Raw genomic sequence first — 19183 nt, 5'->3', positions numbered from 1 at the left:
AATAAGTCATATGTTTCTTTGAAGTAAAAAAATATAATAAATATTAGCAATTTTGAATTTATTATGAAAATTTAAAATTTTTAAAAGTTTTTTATATATAATACATTTTATATCGATCTTAAAAGTAAAATTTAAATACGTTCATCTGTCTATTTGATTTAAACTCTATCTTTTTAATATGCAATGCATAACATGTAATGTTTGAATATTAATCTCATTATTTGATTGATTCTATAAATTTAACGTGATCATATGAAAATAGGTCAATATATTTTAGCAGTGTTCAATAATCAATGGGTCTTATAAAATAATTTAGATTGAATATATTAATTCACTATAAATTGAATATACAATAACTAAGAAGCTTAGATTACATTATAATCTATAAATAAAATAAGATTTTTTTATTAAATTAATAAAATAACAACATATATATTTATATTTATATTTATTGAAAACTACAATAGAAATTGATAAATTTAAATAACAATAATAATAATAATAATTTTATGTATTAATATTATTATGATTTATGAAGGATGAATGGAGGAGGGATAGGCGCATTTGGGGGTGATAAGGGAACGGAAATATTATTATTTATTTTATTAGTGATGTTGGTCCTTAGTGTGGGGCTTTGGATCCAAAATTAAAGTGCAGCTGGGCTTTGAATAGAAGAATCTGTAGAGCACAACATACCAAATTTAAGCAAAGCGAAGAGTCAGGGATAAAAGAGTCTTGCCGTTCTTAGGCTGTCTTTTGGTAGAGTATAATAACCCGATCAGAAATAGGGTTTCAATCAGAAGTTTTTCTCTGTTCCTGGTCGCTGAGAGCCGCTTCGCCCTCTCTCTCTTCTCACTCACTCTCTCTTCTCACTCACTCTCTCTACTCCTTCAGCTCTTGGAATTACAGGTTTTCTAGCATATGTCTTGCTACGATTATCTTTTGTCTACTCTGGAATCTTTCCCTCGTTTGCTTACCATTATGTATTTTGTTTTCAGGTAAGCAATGGCGGCAACCTTGGCAGCGACGCCAGTGACGGGAGAACCTACTCAGCCTTACAACGAGGTTAAACTCTTCAACCGATGGACCTTTGAGGAAGTTCAGGTTATAAGTTGCTTCTCCTGTTCACTCTCAATCATTTTAATTATTATTTTTTATTATAATAAGTGTATTTTGCTTCTGATTGATGTTTGGATTAGAACGTGGTTAAATCTTATTTGCAATTGTATGTATATGTTGATCTGTGTTATTATGATGTTTTTCTGTTTATCATTTGATCTGCTCTTCTGGGTTTTGAGTAATCTCTGGTGGTTTAATATGTGTTGTCCAGTTCCATATTTTATTCACTGTTTTGTATAGAGTTTTGTATAGCTTATTGAATGTAATCTTTTTTAAAATGAAATATCACAGATATTAGAGATTGTGTGGTGTTTCTGAGTTTGTTGCTTTTTGTTTGGATTCATTCTGTTTTGCTTTGTGCCTGCCAATTGTGAAAGTCGGGTAGTTTTCCAAGTCCCAACTTTAATTTGGGTTTTTTACTGTGAAAATTTGCCTATAAATTTTTGTTTGGGACGTTCTTAATAAAGATAGCGGTCAAAGGATGAATAACGCAATTCTAGATAATTTGTTTGCTTTATGTGCCTTCTTGCATGTCTCAATTGAGGGAAGAAGTTAAAGAATTGTGATAATTTTGTGGTTAGGAAGTATATAGCTGTGGCACTGAGATATTGTTTTTAGGTTGCTTTTGCTTGTCTTGTTGAGGGCCCAACTTGTTAGGCTTAATTGTAATTGTATATAATGTGAGTAGCCACATGCAGACATAGTAAGGCACGCCTCATCTAAGTTGTGTCTTGTGCTTTACTGAAATTGTGATAGGTATTAACATTTGCTTTATTGTGCCTATCCAGAGCTCCACCCCCTTTTTGAAATATCACAGCCTATTGTTGTTTTAGGCTCCGTTTGTTTTACAGAAAATATTTCCCTAAAAACATTTTTTTCGTATTTTCTGGTATTTGGTAACACTCAGGGAAATTGGTCAATGAAAAGTGTTTTTCATTTTTCTGTTCAAAGGAAAATTGAGTCATTTTTAAGGAAAATGACTTTCATTTTTCAAAAGAGAATGTTATTTTCTATTTTCTAAATTTTGAAAATCTTATTAAAATGTGAACACACTTGTACATATACGAGATAAATAAGTATTATTAATTTAATATTACAACCAGAAAATATTTTTATGGAAAATATTTTTTTGAAAAATATTTTTCATATTTTACATATAAAAGTCATTTTTCCGCGAAACAAACGGAACCTTAATATGTTATCTTTTATTTTTTGGGCTTGTATAATTTGATGAACTTTGGCTTAAACTGATGGTTGCTACCTCATGGGAATGCACCTGCTAGTGCTAGTTCCATGGCTTTGCAAACTGGTCAGCCAGTCAAATATACCTTCTCAATTAGATCATATAAAATGCCCTCTGGATCTTGAATCTTTAATATGACTATGGTTTTTATATCTGTGTGTTGGGGCCATATTGCTGTGATCTTTAAAATTAATATGTTAAGATCTATCTTCTCAATTAGGGTTCATTGTTGAATTTTTTGTGCATCAGGTTAATGATATTTCCTTGAGTGATTACATTGGAGTCCAACCAGCCAAGCATGCAACCTATGTTCCACACACTGCTGGGAGGTACTCAGTCAAGCGTTTCAGGAAGGCCCAGTGCCCAATTGTAGAGAGGCTTACAAACTCATTGATGATGCATGGCAGAAACAATGGGAAAAAATTGATGGCAGTTAGGATTGTGAAGCATGCTATGGAAATCATTCATCTCCTAACTGATCAAAACCCAATCCAAGTTATCGTGGATGCCGTGATTAACAGGTGCATTATTTGGTTTTATGCTGGAGTACAATTGGATGTTGGGTGTACTCTGGATATTTAAAGTTCATTGCATGATGTCCCTGTTTTTGTAGGCATTTGGATTTTATGTTTCCTACCTTTATCTATTTGACTTAATTTTTTCTTTTTTTCGGTCAATGTTGTATTACTAAAGTGGGCCCCGGGAAGATGCCACTCGAATTGGTTCTGCTGGTGTTGTCAGGCGTCAGGCTGTGGATATCTCTCCTCTGAGGCGTGTTAACCAGGCCATCTACCTCCTTACCACTGGTGCTCGTGAAGCTGCTTTCAGAAACATCAAGACTATTGCAGAATGTTTGGCAGACGAGCTCATCAATGCTGCAAAGGGCTCTTCCAACAGGTTGAATTTCATTCTTATTTTTCATATTCTCTCTTTCTGAACAGTTGATATCTGTTCTGCTTACTTCTGGTCATGACCCACCCTGCGTTTTCAGTTATGCTATCAAGAAAAAGGATGAGATTGAAAGAGTTGCTAAGGCCAACCGATGAGATATCAATGCAGGATGGGGATGGCGGTGGAAAAAGTTTTTTGCATGTCTCAGGATTTTTTTAGTTCTCTTGTAAAATTTTGAGCATAGTAATGATGTTCGCCTGGTGTTTATATGTGCTAACGATTTTTGCGTTTTCTTTTTATAAATATCATGAATTTTATTTGTGTGTGTGTTTTTAATTTATAATGGCATGTGTGTATCATAGCACAGATAAATGCTCGTCTTTGGTGCTTTGGGCCTCGAGATGATTTACTGGATTTTGTCAACTCGCTTCTATTTTGTTTTTTGGAATCTGTTCATCATTTCTATTTGTGCGGAAAAAATGTTATTGCAAAATGTTTATTAATGACTTCTAAATTCTAATTTAAGTATTTTAGTTATAAAAATTTTAAAATGCCAAAATGCTTTTTCAAAATTTTTAATCAAATTTAATGAGTTTTTCTTTTGGGTATAAATCTAGTTTTTATTATTCACGTATTGTTTATATAAAATTTCGAAAGTGGAGTTCTTATGACACAGGAAGAGGTTTGTCTGAGAAAGCCTTCGACGCTGGTGTTTTGTACAGGTAAGCCTTCGTGTCTTGGGGTGGTTGTCGAAGTGTAACCTATTTTGGGGCCTCATTAGACAACAGAGAAAATGCCGATCGTGTAATGTTCTTATTGTTAAATTAAGTTAAAGCTTCAGCATATCGTGGACTTTCTAATTATCATAAGCCTTTTAAAGTCCTCTCCATTGACGCATGCAACAGCTTCTAAGCTCCTACATCGAGATTGGAAGGTGAGTTTCAGATTAGCTAGGTGGGTGTTTGACATTGGGATATAGCGTTGCTTTTGTAGTCACCCAGATTCGAGTGAGAAACCAATCTAGTGAGCTTCCATTTTTTCAACAAACTAAGAGCATAAAACAATTAAATAACAGTTTTCTTTGCTAATATGAAATGAAGAAACAGGAAGTAGGTTGTTTTTTTATCAAGGACCCAATGATAACTAATACATATAATTTGTAGAATGAGCATTATAGCATTTTTTAAGTAAATTATGCCAACCGTCTGTCAATTGAGGTAATTATTTTATTTCAGTTACATAATTTAAAGTTATCAAAATAAAATCTTTCAACTCTAATTATATTTTAGAAAAAGCTTTTGTATATCTACATTTGCAAGTTTCTAACTAAAGAAATAAATTAAAATTGAAAAATTAAAAACTCACGAAAGCACAAATGAAATAAGAAAAGCATGATGAAAAATTGTGGGATGTTGCTCAATGCTAATATTTTCACAAATGACACCACTGATGTTGTTGTGAATCCCTTTTGTGAATCTGATAATGATGTACGCCTGTAATGCATATAAATGGTGAGGTTGATGGTCAATTCTAGCCACTCTAACTGTTAATTTAGAGGTTTGTTTGAACGAATAAGAAAGCAATAACAATAGATTGCATTAATCAATTTGACATAGTAAGCATGCCTGACTTATGGAGTTGTTCTAATACTTATAAACAAGTGCTTGGAGAGCATAACCATTACCAATTGCATGTCCATTGCTGGTTAGTTGCGATAAGGCATATTTAGCCAACGATCGGTTGGTCATCGCTCAGGTTATCGATAAAATATCTAAGCAATCTATTGCTCGGGTCTCACTACCTTAAACTTTATTATTTTCTTTTGAAGTGCATTTTTAGTTTTCCGAAATTTATATATGTAATTATGTGAAGCAATATAAAAGTAGGGTAATTCATCATTCGGAATCACTTAACTTTATGAATTATTTCATAAAAATCACTCAACTTTTTTTTTTTTTTAAACTCATTCAATTTTAATTTGAGTATAATTAAAATCACGATAATTGGCTATTGCATATTTCTAGATTAATATGTATTATTTTTTCACTCACAGTCATTCAATTTTAGATATTTTTTCAATATTGTCACTGAATTTTAATTTTTTTCTTAAAACTCAAAATTTCCTTAATTTCAACTTAAATAAACCTAAAGTCTTATATTATCTATAATAGAAGATTTACAAGTTACCATAAATAAAAAATTCTCTCCCTTAATTTCATATTTTTAATAAATTTCAAATTGCATGTTTTGTTAAAATTATTTATTCCGCAAGCCTTAATATTTTTGGCACATTGTTTTATAAAAATATGTATAACTGAATTTGTAACTGAAAAAATAAATCCTCTTGAATTAATAAATAAAATTTTTTTAAAAAAATTGGTTAAATTTGTTTGGACTTATAGTGTATTTGATAGAAGGTTAAAAAATAAAAAATTTAATATTGTCCTTATAAGTTTTAATCAGTAAGGAGGGTAATTATTAACTTAAAACCCTTCAAAGTTAAAATTTAACTTCGTATAAATATTAATGAGATAAAAAATTAATATATTTTCTTTTAAGTATTCAAACAACATTAGTAAAAGTTAAAAGTTACAACAGTAATAATCACCTCTTGTTAACCTTGTACTAAATACGATATTAGAGTTAATTACATTTTGTAATTCAGTTAATGAACAATTAATCAATATTCCTTCTACTTTTAGGAACTTCTTCTTTTTTTATTATTAAATATAAAATTAATTAAAAATAATAAATATAAACTCTTTCAATGATATAAATATAATTAGAACACACATATTTTATATGAAAAAAAATTATTAAACACTTATTTCATTAGCATTTCATTGAATTTTAATTATTATTTTTAAAATGTTAAATTCTTTTTAAAAAATTTAATTTTTTTATCAACTCACTCGTGATTTATTTTGTATTGTATTTTTCATATAATTAGTCATATTATACAACATAAATAATATAATTATTTTCATGCTATTAAATAAATTTCATCCTTCTTATTTATAGCAAAATAATAACTAAAATTTAATTATTTTTAAATAAAAACGTAATTTCATCATTCAAATTTTAAAATTAGGGAAAGTGATGGTAATTTTTTTTTTCATTAGTTTTAAAATGTTCAAAATGATATAGTAGAAAGCATAAATAAATATTTGAGAATTGGAAAAACTAAAACAAACATATATTAATATGATGACTATAAATGTAAGCTAAAATATAATATGTTCCATACATTAAAATATATTTAAATTAAATATAAATCAATTAATGGAGCGTGTGTCATTAATTTTTCTTTGGAAGACATGCAAAACGTGCAAAAACAGAGCATGTCATATCAATTGATAAACTGATATTTCACGACATTATGCTTTTGCTCATTTTTTGTACCATCAAGTCAAGTGATAAATGGATATGTACCGATAAATTTTATTTGTCATTCAAATGCATTGATTTTAATACCATTTCAATTCAAGTGAGAATAATATTTATTTATTTAAATAAATAAAAATACTAATTATTATATAACATTATTAAGATATTTTAAAATATATTATTGCCTTTAGCATTTTAAAGATAAGCCATTTTTTTATCTTTATATCAATTAGGAAAAGTTTGAAATTTATAAAAATTATAATATTTTATGTTATTAATAAATTCAAAAGCTAACATCTTATAAAATTTTTAGAATTTTAAAAACAAAAATGGAAATTTAGTTTCATAGTAAAAGAATAATGGGTTGGATAGCTGATAATTTTAAAATAGTAAATATATAATATAAAATAAGAAGAATTTTTAAATTTTTATAATTTGTATATGAATACTAATCAATCAAAAAGAAAATATTTTATTTATAAATTACTCTTAAGATTTCAATCACGATATGATAAATTAACCTACAAACTATTAATTAAAGTAATTCTTAAAATTATTATTTTTATAATAATTTATATTTAAAATTCCTAATTAGGCTTTCTTAGGCCCATTGGGCCTAATTAAATTTAATTAGGTCCATTTAAGAACTACCCATATTAAATTTAAAAAAAATAAAATTTTATTTAAATTTAATTAAATTAATTTCTTTAAAAAAATATATATATTTTTTTTTCAAGATCATGCCATGAAATTAATAATTTAGCTCTATACCTCCAATTATATCTTATAGTCATATAATTTGTCATCATTGGGTTTCCCACAGCCTCGATGCATGTACTCATCATAAAATAAGAGTTTACAGTTTGCCCCCCACTTTGACAACAGTTGAAATCAATGTGAAAGCATTGTTCAAGTTTCGTCAAAGTGAATCTCAATCTTCTAATAACTATGAAACATTGGCTATAAGGATCGACTACATCTTGCTCGGTAGACATACTCTATATTATGAGACTAGCTACAGTCTCATTATCGTGATAATTGTTTCATGTGAAAATCGAGTGCATCTTACTCTATCGATACACTCTGCCTCATGGGACTAGCTATGGTCTCATGACAATGGCAACTGTGTGATTTGAAATATTTTGGATTCGTATTTAGGACCGCGGTCCTAAACTACCTACGTATCCCCCTCACTATCCTGAGGAAGAATCAGACCCACTCATAGTTCGACACTTAAAACAGTGGTGATGCATGTTCTTCTACGCCTTACACACCTACAGGGACATGTGTGTTCTTCTACACCTTACACAACTATGCCATATGCCCTAAACAACGTTTAAAGTCTTACCAAAAATATTTGTCTTGAAATGTTGTGGATTCGTATTTAGGACTACAATCCTAAACTGCCTACACACCCCCCTCGCTATCCTGAGGAAGAATCAGACGCTCTCATAGTTTGACACTTAAAACTATGGTGATGCATGTTCTTCTATGCCTTATACACCTACAGGTGATATGTTGATGCATGTTCTTCAATGTCTTACACAACTATGTCATATGCCCTAAACAACGTCTAAGGACTTACTAAAAAACATTTGTCATGAAATATTATGGGTTCGTATTTAGGACCACAGTCCTAAACTGCCTACGTATCCCCCTCATTATCCTGAGAACGAATCAAACCCCCTCATATTTTGACACGTGTGGAGATGCATATTCTTCTACGCCTTACACACCTACAGGTGACATATTGATGCGTGTTCTTCTACGCCTTACGCAACTATGTCGTGTGCCCTAAATAATTTTTAAGAACTTACTAAAAAACATCTATTTCATGATTTGAAAAAACTAGGATGACTGGATCTCAAAACTCTCTTTGTGATTTTTATGCTTCCTGTATGCTACTTCTTATCATTGGCATGCTGATTTTACTAAAGATTCTAAAAACTTAGTCCTCTGAGGGACCTCTTTTTGGAAAAACTTTCTTTTAACCTTAAAATTTTCTAGGAAAAATGTTCACTAAAAAGACTTCCTTAAGGTCACAATACAATTCCCCTCTGATTTTTCTTTTTCTTCGCTCCCCTCATGGCTCATTATTCTAAAGTTATTTCAAAACCTTGTTTTGCCTTGACTCATTTCTCTTCCATGAACTCCATTCTTTGTGCCCTAACTTTTGCCTGAAATGCCCTTTCGAGTTTTCATCTCAGCGAGCTTGCTCTAACTTTTGCCTAAGTAGCCCTTTCAGGTTTTCCACCTAGCGAGCTCTTTTTTTTTTTTTTGAAATTAGATAATTACCAGGGCATTCATATCAAGCACCTATTCTGTCATGCTCACAAGACAATATGTTAAATCAAAATAATGTAGTTCAATTAGTTAATCTTTTGATGTATCCTTCAAGACACGAACATTCATAATCATAATTAAATAAAACCTATTTATGGTTAATGCAATAAAAGTTTTTTTATTTATTCAGGTACACCATTACTCCCTCTTACATTTAGTTTTACCAAATTTTCAACCTTCCAAAGTAAGAAATAAGTTTATAACCTGCAGAATGGCTTTTTCAGGTTTTCCATCCGGATCTTCTTTCATCTCTCCTTTTGCCTAGACAACCTTTTGCAGATTTTTAATCTAGCATTTTTTTTTCTTTTCTTCTTTTTTTTTTCTTTGACACTTACGCCTAGACTGCCTTTTACAGGTTTTCAGCCTAGCAGACCTATCTCACACAAAGTACCATTTGAGCATGTCTAAATTGACTGGTTCTTAAAATTCATTCCCTTCTAGGTCTGATATTCTTACTATGGCAAAATCTTTTTGACTATGTATGGACCATCCTAGCTTGGGGTAAATTTTCCTCTTAAATCAAAAGGGACAGGCCGATCTTGTTTCAAAACCATGTCTCTCTCTTTGATCTTTCTTGGCTTCACCTTCTTATTAAAGGCCTTAGCTATCTTCCTCTGATAAGCTTGCACATGATACAAGGTTCACATTCTCTTTTCATCAACCAAAGCTAGTTCTTCGTATCTCTTCCAAGCCCACTCATTTTTTAGGATCTTAGCTTCTAGCATCACTCTTAAGGATCTGGTCTCTTGCTTAATAGATAGCATTGCTTTAGTCCCATACACTAAAAAGAACGGGGTTGCCCCCGTGGATGTCCGTGTAGTACTACGATAACTTTAAAGAACTTAAGGGAGTTTTTCAGGCCAATCCTTATATGTTTCGAACTTTTTTTCCCAACTAGAATCTTTCCATTCATATGGGAACCACACATTCCTACATATACTTCTTTCATTATTTACTCAGCCTATTTTTCTATCACACATAAGAGTGTGTAGAATTGTCCCCCGGCTAAAGTAAGTTGAGTGGTTAATCTATGAATTGTTGCTTTATCTCTTTTGTTGGCTTATTGTAAGTATTCTCACTTCCAGAGACCTCCTTATGTCTTCATATCATTTTTCTTCTCCCTCTAGGTCCACATGTGCTACTATTAATCCTCCATAGCATAAAATTTTTCTTTTCATTAGGATAACTAGCTAAGTCAACTTTTGATCACTCTTTTCCTATGGGGACACTAGCGTGGCTTGGGAATCGACCATCTAATTTTAAGCTCAAGACACGTGCTTCTTGGTACTTTGTTAACAAGGCTATAAATTTATCTCTTTCTTCTTGGGTTAAATCTTTAGCTAACTCAACATCTTTAGGATTATTTGGTGTACCCAAATTAATAGAGATTGATTTTGATGCATTAATAGAAACTAATTCTAAATGATTATGAATGCCATGCATATACCCATTAGAATAAATATCAAACATGTAAGCAGAAGGACTGGTCATGTTATTGATCTTCGCCTTAAAATTAGCATCAAGTATATCAGAAATGGAAACATCAAGATTATCACTCGTGAGCATTACAAAAGACAAACTCAAAGCGAGGATGTAGCTTTAGGTGCTTAGTTTTCCATGCAGTCCTTAGATCAATGGTCCTAATTTTCTGCTTTAGCACTTTCACATGTAGTAACTCCTAATTATATGTCCAGGCAATTGCCCCCCTCTTTCAAGAACTTAGGAGATTTTGGCTCTTTTTCCTCTTTAGTTTGCTCATAGCCCAAACCATACATTGTGATCTGCCCCTTCATCTCAAGAAAAGTCACTAGGCTATCTATACGTTTTTTGAGGCCCATGCTAGGAAAAAACTTCATCCCTTTCTTCACAGTAGCCACTTTTGGATCTATCAAGTTTTTATAGATCCTACCAACTTGAAAAGCAGACATTGGTAGATCTGAACTATCTACTTGTAATGCAACTACCTCCTCATCAGAATCGGTCCAGACATCCAAAGGACCCTCATCATAGCTAGAATTATGACAAATGTCAACAACTATTATAGGTTGAGGTTTATTGGGCTTTTGGATGGGTTAGATTAAGTCAATAATCCCATCATGGTTATTTGGGGTGGTGGAGATTATGTAAAGATCTGGTGGAGATGGAAAAATTGGTTAGGCATAGGGTTGGTGCAAGTGTTTGGTCAGTTTTCTGGGTTGGTTATCTTTTTGGCATCAATTAGGTTTTAGATATCATGCTTAAGTTGGAAGCATCAATCGGTGTCATGACCGTGGGTTTGGTGAAACTAGCAATATTGGTTGATATCATAGCTAGGTGGAAGTGGATTTGGTGTCAGTTTGAGTGTTAAGAGCTACAACAGGTCTTGAGATTTGAGACAATTGAAAACTTTGGATAAGGATTAGTTAAATTGGGAAAATCTCCTTAGGGTGCGAGACACAATTTGAACCTTAATAACTTTATTGTCACTTAATTGACCTACCTCAGGGCCTCTTCCAAAAGTAGACTCTTCCAACTCAAACATCTTAGCGTTCAAGGTTTCATCAAGCATGGCCATAGTTTCTTCCATCTTAAGTAATACAGGTGAAATCCTTATTAGTCTCTTCACTTCCCTAACCTAAGTGACCTAATCGGAAGTCTCTTTGGTGTGTTTCGAGGCTATGTTTGCTAAAAAAAAATAGGATTTAAGGGTTAAACTAAACATCCTATGTAGATGAATGCAATGCATGAATGAACCTTTTTTTTTTTTTTACCTTTACCTTTACAAAACCAAAACCAAATCATGCCAATAGAATCAAAACTGAACTAAAACCAGACCATATAAACTGAACTAAAATTGGACCAAATACTGAATCAAAAAAAAAAAAAAAAAAAAAAAATATATATATATATATATATATATATATATATATATATATATATATATATATATATATATATATATATATATATATATCTCCAGAACTAAATCTTTGCCCCCTTATACCTTCAACTCTCACGTGTAGGGTAAGAAAAAAATTCTATCCTAGGCTACGGTACACTGGACACACCAACAGGGGGTGGTCCAGGACGATCCTTCCCTCACAAAAAAAGGATTTATATTCTTAAAGTTTAACTATAAGTAAGCATCCTCTTGTTTAACACGGGTTTTAAAATGGACTTGGGCCTATACACACATTGGGTTTATGCATAGGCCTAGGTTTTTCTCAACTACCACTAGAACTTATGGTTTGAATAGTAAGGTTATAAATCCAGTACAACAAAAATCTACGGGGCACCTAGGGCTAAAATCTTTGGCTCATGGGCTTCATTGGGTAAGAAAAGGGTCACCCATGCGAGAGCTTGTCCATTAAGCACTGGCCAAGCTGTGGCTCTTTTATATACTTGAAGGTACAGGCATGGGGTGCTAGTATTCACCAATTCGTCATAGCTCGAGTGGAACTATGGTCTCCTTGGCTAGTACTAGCAGGGCTAAAAAGGGCAAGGGTGAACTGTGTGATAGTGTAGTGCAGTACAAAAAGTTTAACAGATGAATAATATTAGACTAATAGAAACATGTTGGAGTAACTATCCTTTCAGTCCCCAATGGAGTCACCAAACTGTAGAGCGATAGGGGGCCGTGAGGCAAAATATCATCCACTAGAATTATATAAAATGCACCGGGTAATGCTCAAGAAAAATGGTGAAGTAGCAATGGTCTCACTTAAGTACCACTTCTTTAGATAGCATTTCCTAGACATGCACTTCATACAATCCTAATAGAATCAAACCGCTGGTAAGTATCATCTTCCTATAATACTACCACGGTACTAAGGATTTATGCCACGAAGGCATAGACAGACAAGAGTTGCCACCCGGGTAATAACCGGGACATATTCAGTGTTTCTTCTGAAGGTCATGGATGGCAACTTACTCCTTGCAGAGTTTCCACAATCGTCATTACCATAGCCCAATGTCTAGGTTTGAGATAGTGGATACGCACGGGGAAAGTGTTAGGCACCCCTTACGCCTGGTTTAACCTCGTTAATTTGAGTGTCAGTCCTCTACTAATATTTCTAGAAGTCTTATTTATTATTCTCTATTAAACTTTATCCTAAAAATGCAATTCTAATCCTACATACGCAAGTAATTCACAAAAGGATTGTTGTTTGCAAACAATTTTCATGTACAAGTAATTCCTATATATGGGATTGCTAATTATTTAAATGATATTTACTAGATGACTAAAATTAATTTATTATTGATAATTTAATTTACAAATAAATTCAATTTCAAATAACCTTAAGTTTCTATTTAACCTAATTAATTAATTTTTCATCAAGTTACCCTAAAGATAATTAAACTAAATTAATTATGTACATGTGTAATTTATTTTAATATCACATGAGGCCCAAACAATCAAAACCTAATAAAGATTTCTAAAATGCAAATTTATTTTACAATTACTAAGTATTAAATTATATTTATTTTACATGCCAAGGTTAGTTTAGTTACAAACAAGATTAATTTTAATTTACCAAGTATTTATTTAAATTAATTATATAAAAAAGTCAGTTAAATTAAAAAACAAAGTTAATTTTAATTTAACAAATAAAAATCTTATTATTACTACATTTTCATGCCAATAATTATTTTAAGAATTTACGGCTACTTACTTATTGATAATTACAGTTGTCATTGGGGCAAGCTACCCTTAAAAAAGGGCTTTCTCTTCTAGTATGGCAATGATATCCTGGCTTACTCCTGTTTAGCTCCATGTAAACTCAACGCAAATGCCCTCTTTGATGCTCACCTTAAGGCTACTTACCAATTTTGTTTGTAATAAAAAAATAAAAAAAAAAACTAAACAAAATAAGAAAATACAAATAACAATTCACATTGAATTCTAACTCTAGTCTCCTAAAGGACTTAAAATTCCTAATAAGTTACAACTACCTAATGGTGTAAGTCTTACAACATAATCCAAACACTTTATAACACCTCTTAAATTAAAAGAACACAGAAAAATAGATCAAATATCAATTAGAACCCAAGAACAAACAAGAACTTGCATAAACATACAATTTTCAGATTTTGGCAGATTGACAGTAGTAAGAAATCCGATTTTTGAAAAATAGTTAGACATGCCTAAAAATCATAAAAAAAATTACAGAAGACAGCTAACACGTCATACAAGATAGTAAAATTTATAAATTAAACAAATCTCTAGCCAAATGGCTTACACAAATTGTGACTTTTTCCAGTGACAGAATCGCACTACTTTTTTGTAAAATTCATAACTCATCACCCATAATAGTTATGAATGCGAAACCAATTGGAAAATATTCATAAGATTCTGAAATTAATTTTAGACACTAGATTCACACAAAATTATTAAGAAACAAGAGAGATATGGGCTTCACAAATTGGGTATACTGTAAATAAGATTTTACAGGAATCCTAACTTTAAATAGCCATAACTTACAAATACACAAGCTTTTTTAGTGATTCTTGAGCCTAAAACTAATAGAATTTCATGAAGAATATAAATATAATTTTATTAAAATTTTTACAGATTCAAAAAATAACAAAAAATAATAAAAATGTGAAAGGCAGAAAACTAAATATGTGCAAAGTTGTGTATCCTCTCAAATTAAGCATGATTACATGATCCACATGAATATGCAAGATAAATTAAAAGATAAAGAACACAGAATTAAATATTACATGGCATAGATCCTGAAAAGAAAACAACAAAAACCAACCTTCAAGAAATCTTACATGAAAATTTTCTCGAAGAAAGGAAAAAAAATAAGAAATGACTAAAAGAGTTTCTGAATATATCTAAATTTTCTATAGCTCTTAGGTATCTCTAAATAGCCCTGAATATTTCTGAATCTTTTTTTCCTTTTATTTTTTCTTTTTTTTTTCTCTTTTTCTTTCTTTTTTCTCCCCTTTTTTCTTTTCCAGTAGGGTATTTATAGGGTTTTGAGAGAGATGTGTGATAAGGTTTGGAATCCTAGGGTGATAAGTTTTAGATAACTTAAATAACTGGAGTTACAGAATCTGGGTGAGACTGGGATATGGAAGAGGTGTTCCAACCAATAGGAAGAGAGAGAAAGGGGGTGACACCAATAGGGAGTGAGGAAGAGAGTGGGGCCAAGAGGGAGAGAGAGTTTGTATGGGAGAGGGATAGAGAAAAAGATGTTTTTTTTTTATTTTAATTTTTAGAAAATAAATTAAATGGGTCCTATTTAAAATTTCATTAGATTTTCTTAGGCTCATGGGGCTCAATTAAATTTAATTAGGTCCATTTAAAAATTACCCATATTAAATTTAAACAAAACAAAATTTTATTTAAATTTAATTAAATTAATTTCCTAAAAAAACATATTACTATTTTTTTTTTCAATATCATGCCACATAATTAATAATTCAGCTTCATACCTCTAATTACATCTTACAGTCATATAATTTTTCATTATTGAGTTTTCTACAGTCTCAATACACATACTTATCATAAAATAAGAGTCTACATAGATATTTTAGATGCTCATCTTTTAGATATATACAAGCACATTGCCGGCGCCTTGCAACACACATATATATATATATATATATATATATATATATATATATATATATATATATATATATATATATATATATAAACTAAAACCTATATAAATAAATTTTTAATTTTATATTAAAGGCTCTTTATAATAAATCAATTTTGAATGTTTACAATTTGATATATTTTTTTCATTAAATTATTACTATTATACTCCATTATTTTTTTTAATAATTATGTTCAACTTATCATGTGACATTTTTAATCCAAATATTTGAGATTTTTTTGCATATAAAATAAAAAAAAATATTTAAGTAAACATTTCAATTTTATTGATATTAGAAATCTCAAAGATATTACATTTAAAAATCAATTTACTAATTAAAGGAAATAAGATACATTATTAAATTATATTAGTTATATAATAAAATATTTCATATTAAAGAATAGTGAAGAGAGTAAATTAGTCATTAAATATAAAAAAGTAGAGATATAATTAAAAAGCCTAGAATAAAGTATCATTTTTATTGTTTTTAAGAATAGTGAAAGTGATTTCTCTTTTTATATATTTGTATAATAATAATAATTTAATTGAGTTTTTAACGTGTTAATTAAATATGTTTTTTTTAAATATATCTTTTTACACTTACTAAAATAATGGGATTATGTTGTTGAGTCTATGGAAATAGTGTAACAAAATTAACAAATTGCATGTTTTGTTAAAATTATTTATTACGCAAGATTTATAAAAATATGTATTAATATATAAAATTTTAATTAATATATAAAAATATGTATTAATATATAAAAATTTTAATTAAATATTATCCTTATAAATTTTAATGTATAAGGAGGAAAATTATTAACTTAGACTCTTCAAAGTTAACATTTAACTTCACATAAATATTAATGAGATAAAAAATTAACATAGTTTCTTTTAATTATTCAAACAACATTAATAAAAGTTAAAAGTTATAAAAATAATAATCACCTCTTGTTAACCTCGTACTAAATACGATATTAGAGTTAATTACATTTTGTAATTCAGTTAATGAACATTTAATCAATATTGCTTTTACTTTTAGGAACCTTTTCTTTTTTATCACTAAATATAAAATTAATTAAAAATAATAAATATAAACTCTTTTAATGATATAAATATAATTAGAACACACATATTTTATATGAAAAAAAATTATTAAACACTTATTTCATTAGCATTTCATTGAATTTTAATTATTATTTTTAAAATGTTAAATTCTTTTTAAAAAATTTAATTTTTTTATCAACTCACTTGTGATTTATTTTGTATTGTATTTATCATATAATTAGTCATATTATTGTCACGACCCAACCTATGGGCCGGACCGGCACTAGGATCTAGGCCAGCCTAAAGCCCCCGAGGCCCGTAGTAAGCCTAACTATTCCTTAACCCAACTCTAAGGCCCATTTGGGCCCAATTTCAAGAAACCAACCGGACAGAGTCCGGCCATAAAATGGACCTTTCAACGGGGAGTTTTTGACTCACCCGACCTGTAAACACATTATATCATCAATTGGGGAGCTCAGCTCACCCTCCACATACTCATAGCATCATAAAAATAAATGGGAGCTCAGCTCCCTCATCCAGTCCATCAAACATGCATGTGATAATAATTTTACAGGTCCAGACTAACAATTTATATTACAGACCTAAATTAATTAAATACTTCTAACACATGCGGAAATTCTAGGAGTAAATAAAATTACACAAATATTGATAAACAACCTGCGAAGGAGAAAAGCAGGTTAACCACAATAAAATCCTCCTGTAGCTTGAAAAAAATATTGAACAGAAGTGAGCGTTCGACTCAGAGAGTAAAATATCAATTTTAACCATAATCTCTATAACTATCTAAAACTAATGCACCGTGTGGAGTGAAATGCAACATCAGCAATAAGTTCACATCATAACAACAAAAAGGCAATTTGGAGCACTCACACACCCAGTAATATCAATCATAATATATGGGAGCTGATCCCCTATACAGCTCTCTTAAATCCAACCTGTGCCAGCGAAGAACTCAGCTCGGACTTCCACTTAATAACCAAATCGGGGTCCCAGCAAAGAACTCAAGCCGTGTCTACCCCGAAGGACCGGGTCCTAGCGAAGATCTCAAGCCTTGTCTACCTGTCCTATCCATAGTCCACACCACATCACACGCACGCCAACACACGCACACTGCTCCAAATTACCACAACAACATACACGGCACTTTCACAGTTATGAATGCAACATAAATCGTGTTTAGAGTTTATCTACATAGATATATGCATATAAGTGATGCATGGGCATGCTTGAACATATAATAATATCGAAATTACAATTAAAATTAATATTTTATTCACAGACTTGACAACGATCACTGTGGCGGCTGAGCGGAGGAAAAAGGCTGTCCCGGCTCACCTGACAATTACATTACAATTATTTAATACAAATGACTCAATACAAATCAAGAAAAGACCAAATACATCCTAAGTCGTGCCGAAAATCCTGCAGAGTCTCCCCTATACCTAGGACCTACCCAACCTGAAAAAGGGCTCAAAACACACTTCTATATCCACAATCCATATATCCACAACTCAATCACATCACACAGCCCCTCCTGGGCCCATCAAATCAATCATCCATCACAATATGTAAATTTTCAATTTAGTCCTTATAATTGATTATTTTTGCAAAAATTGCCCAAACAAGCTCTAAAAATTCTAAAAATTTGCCCCGCGGTCCCTAGCAATATTACTAGGCTATTGCAAAAAGAATCATAATTTTCTGAGCTACCACGAATATTTTACGGATTTTTAATCCTATTTAAACACTAGAAAATTATGAAAAAGCAAGGTTCGGGTTTACCTTTGCCGATTCCGACTTCGGGAACGTGCTCGGGATGTCTGACAATGGTGGGGTAGCCAAAACCTGGATCCAATTCGGAGACTTTTCCGGTAACGGGTCTGTCTGGCCGGAAATTCACAGACCCGGACAACTGTCGAATTTCCACGAATTGAGAATACCTACACAAAGCCCATAACACGGGGGTTAGTACATAAATTTTTCAGAATTTTCTAAGCTCATTAAATGCTCAGAAAAACACTGCGAAGTTCCGTGGGACCCACCGAAAAATGTTGTAGGAAAATTTTGAAATTTATGTCGCCGCGAAGCTCTCGACGAGTGGAGCGCTCTGGTACTCTCGGTTTTCTCGTGGGGTTTACAGTTTGTGAGAAATCTAGCCCAAAAGTCAAAATGGGCTAAAATTTCTCGAACAAAAATTGGACAAACCGCTCGATGGATTTCGGTGTTCTTAGTGTTTATGGAAAGCTCTCGATGAATAGATGAGTTTAGACACAAGACCCGGTCCGATTGGTGGTCGGATCGGCCGAATTTTGGTCGGGAAGATGAACGGTCGCGCGCGCAAGGGAGGGCGTTCGCGCGCGTTTTCCGGCCGTTTGGGGCGGCGGCCGGCCGTGGGGAAGGGGTGGGGCGGCGCGCCGGTGAGCTGGGGTGGCGGGGGAGGTGGCTGGCCGGCGGGCTGGGGCGGGAGGAGAGAGAAAACGGGAGAAAGAGAGAAGGAGGAGGAGACGCGCGCGGGAGAAAAAGAAGAAGAAGAGGGAGCCGG

The 19183-nt window shown here is 31.7% G+C and overlaps 1 protein-coding gene across 1 annotated transcript; it reads left to right on the top strand.

Moving 5' to 3' along the window:
• The first annotated feature begins 761 nt into the window (after window positions 1-761).
• On the top strand, window positions 762-3683 carry LOC131178605 (40S ribosomal protein S5-like). The gene is made up of 5 exons (XM_058143718.1): window positions 762-909; window positions 999-1104; window positions 2612-2883; window positions 3056-3259; window positions 3354-3683. Exons 2-5 carry the CDS (start codon window positions 1006-1008, stop codon window positions 3406-3408), a joined length of 630 nt encoding a protein of 209 aa, XP_057999701.1. The 5' UTR covers window positions 762-909; window positions 999-1005; the 3' UTR covers window positions 3409-3683.
• Window positions 3684-19183: the final 15500 nt, after the last annotated feature.

The sequence above is a fragment of the Hevea brasiliensis genome, chromosome 3, assembly GCF_030052815.1.
Source record: "Hevea brasiliensis isolate MT/VB/25A 57/8 chromosome 3, ASM3005281v1, whole genome shotgun sequence".
Taxonomy (NCBI): domain Eukaryota; kingdom Viridiplantae; phylum Streptophyta; class Magnoliopsida; order Malpighiales; family Euphorbiaceae; genus Hevea; species Hevea brasiliensis.
The sequence above is the reverse complement of the archived record's forward strand: the minus strand, read 5'-3'. Positions and strand labels throughout refer to the sequence as shown.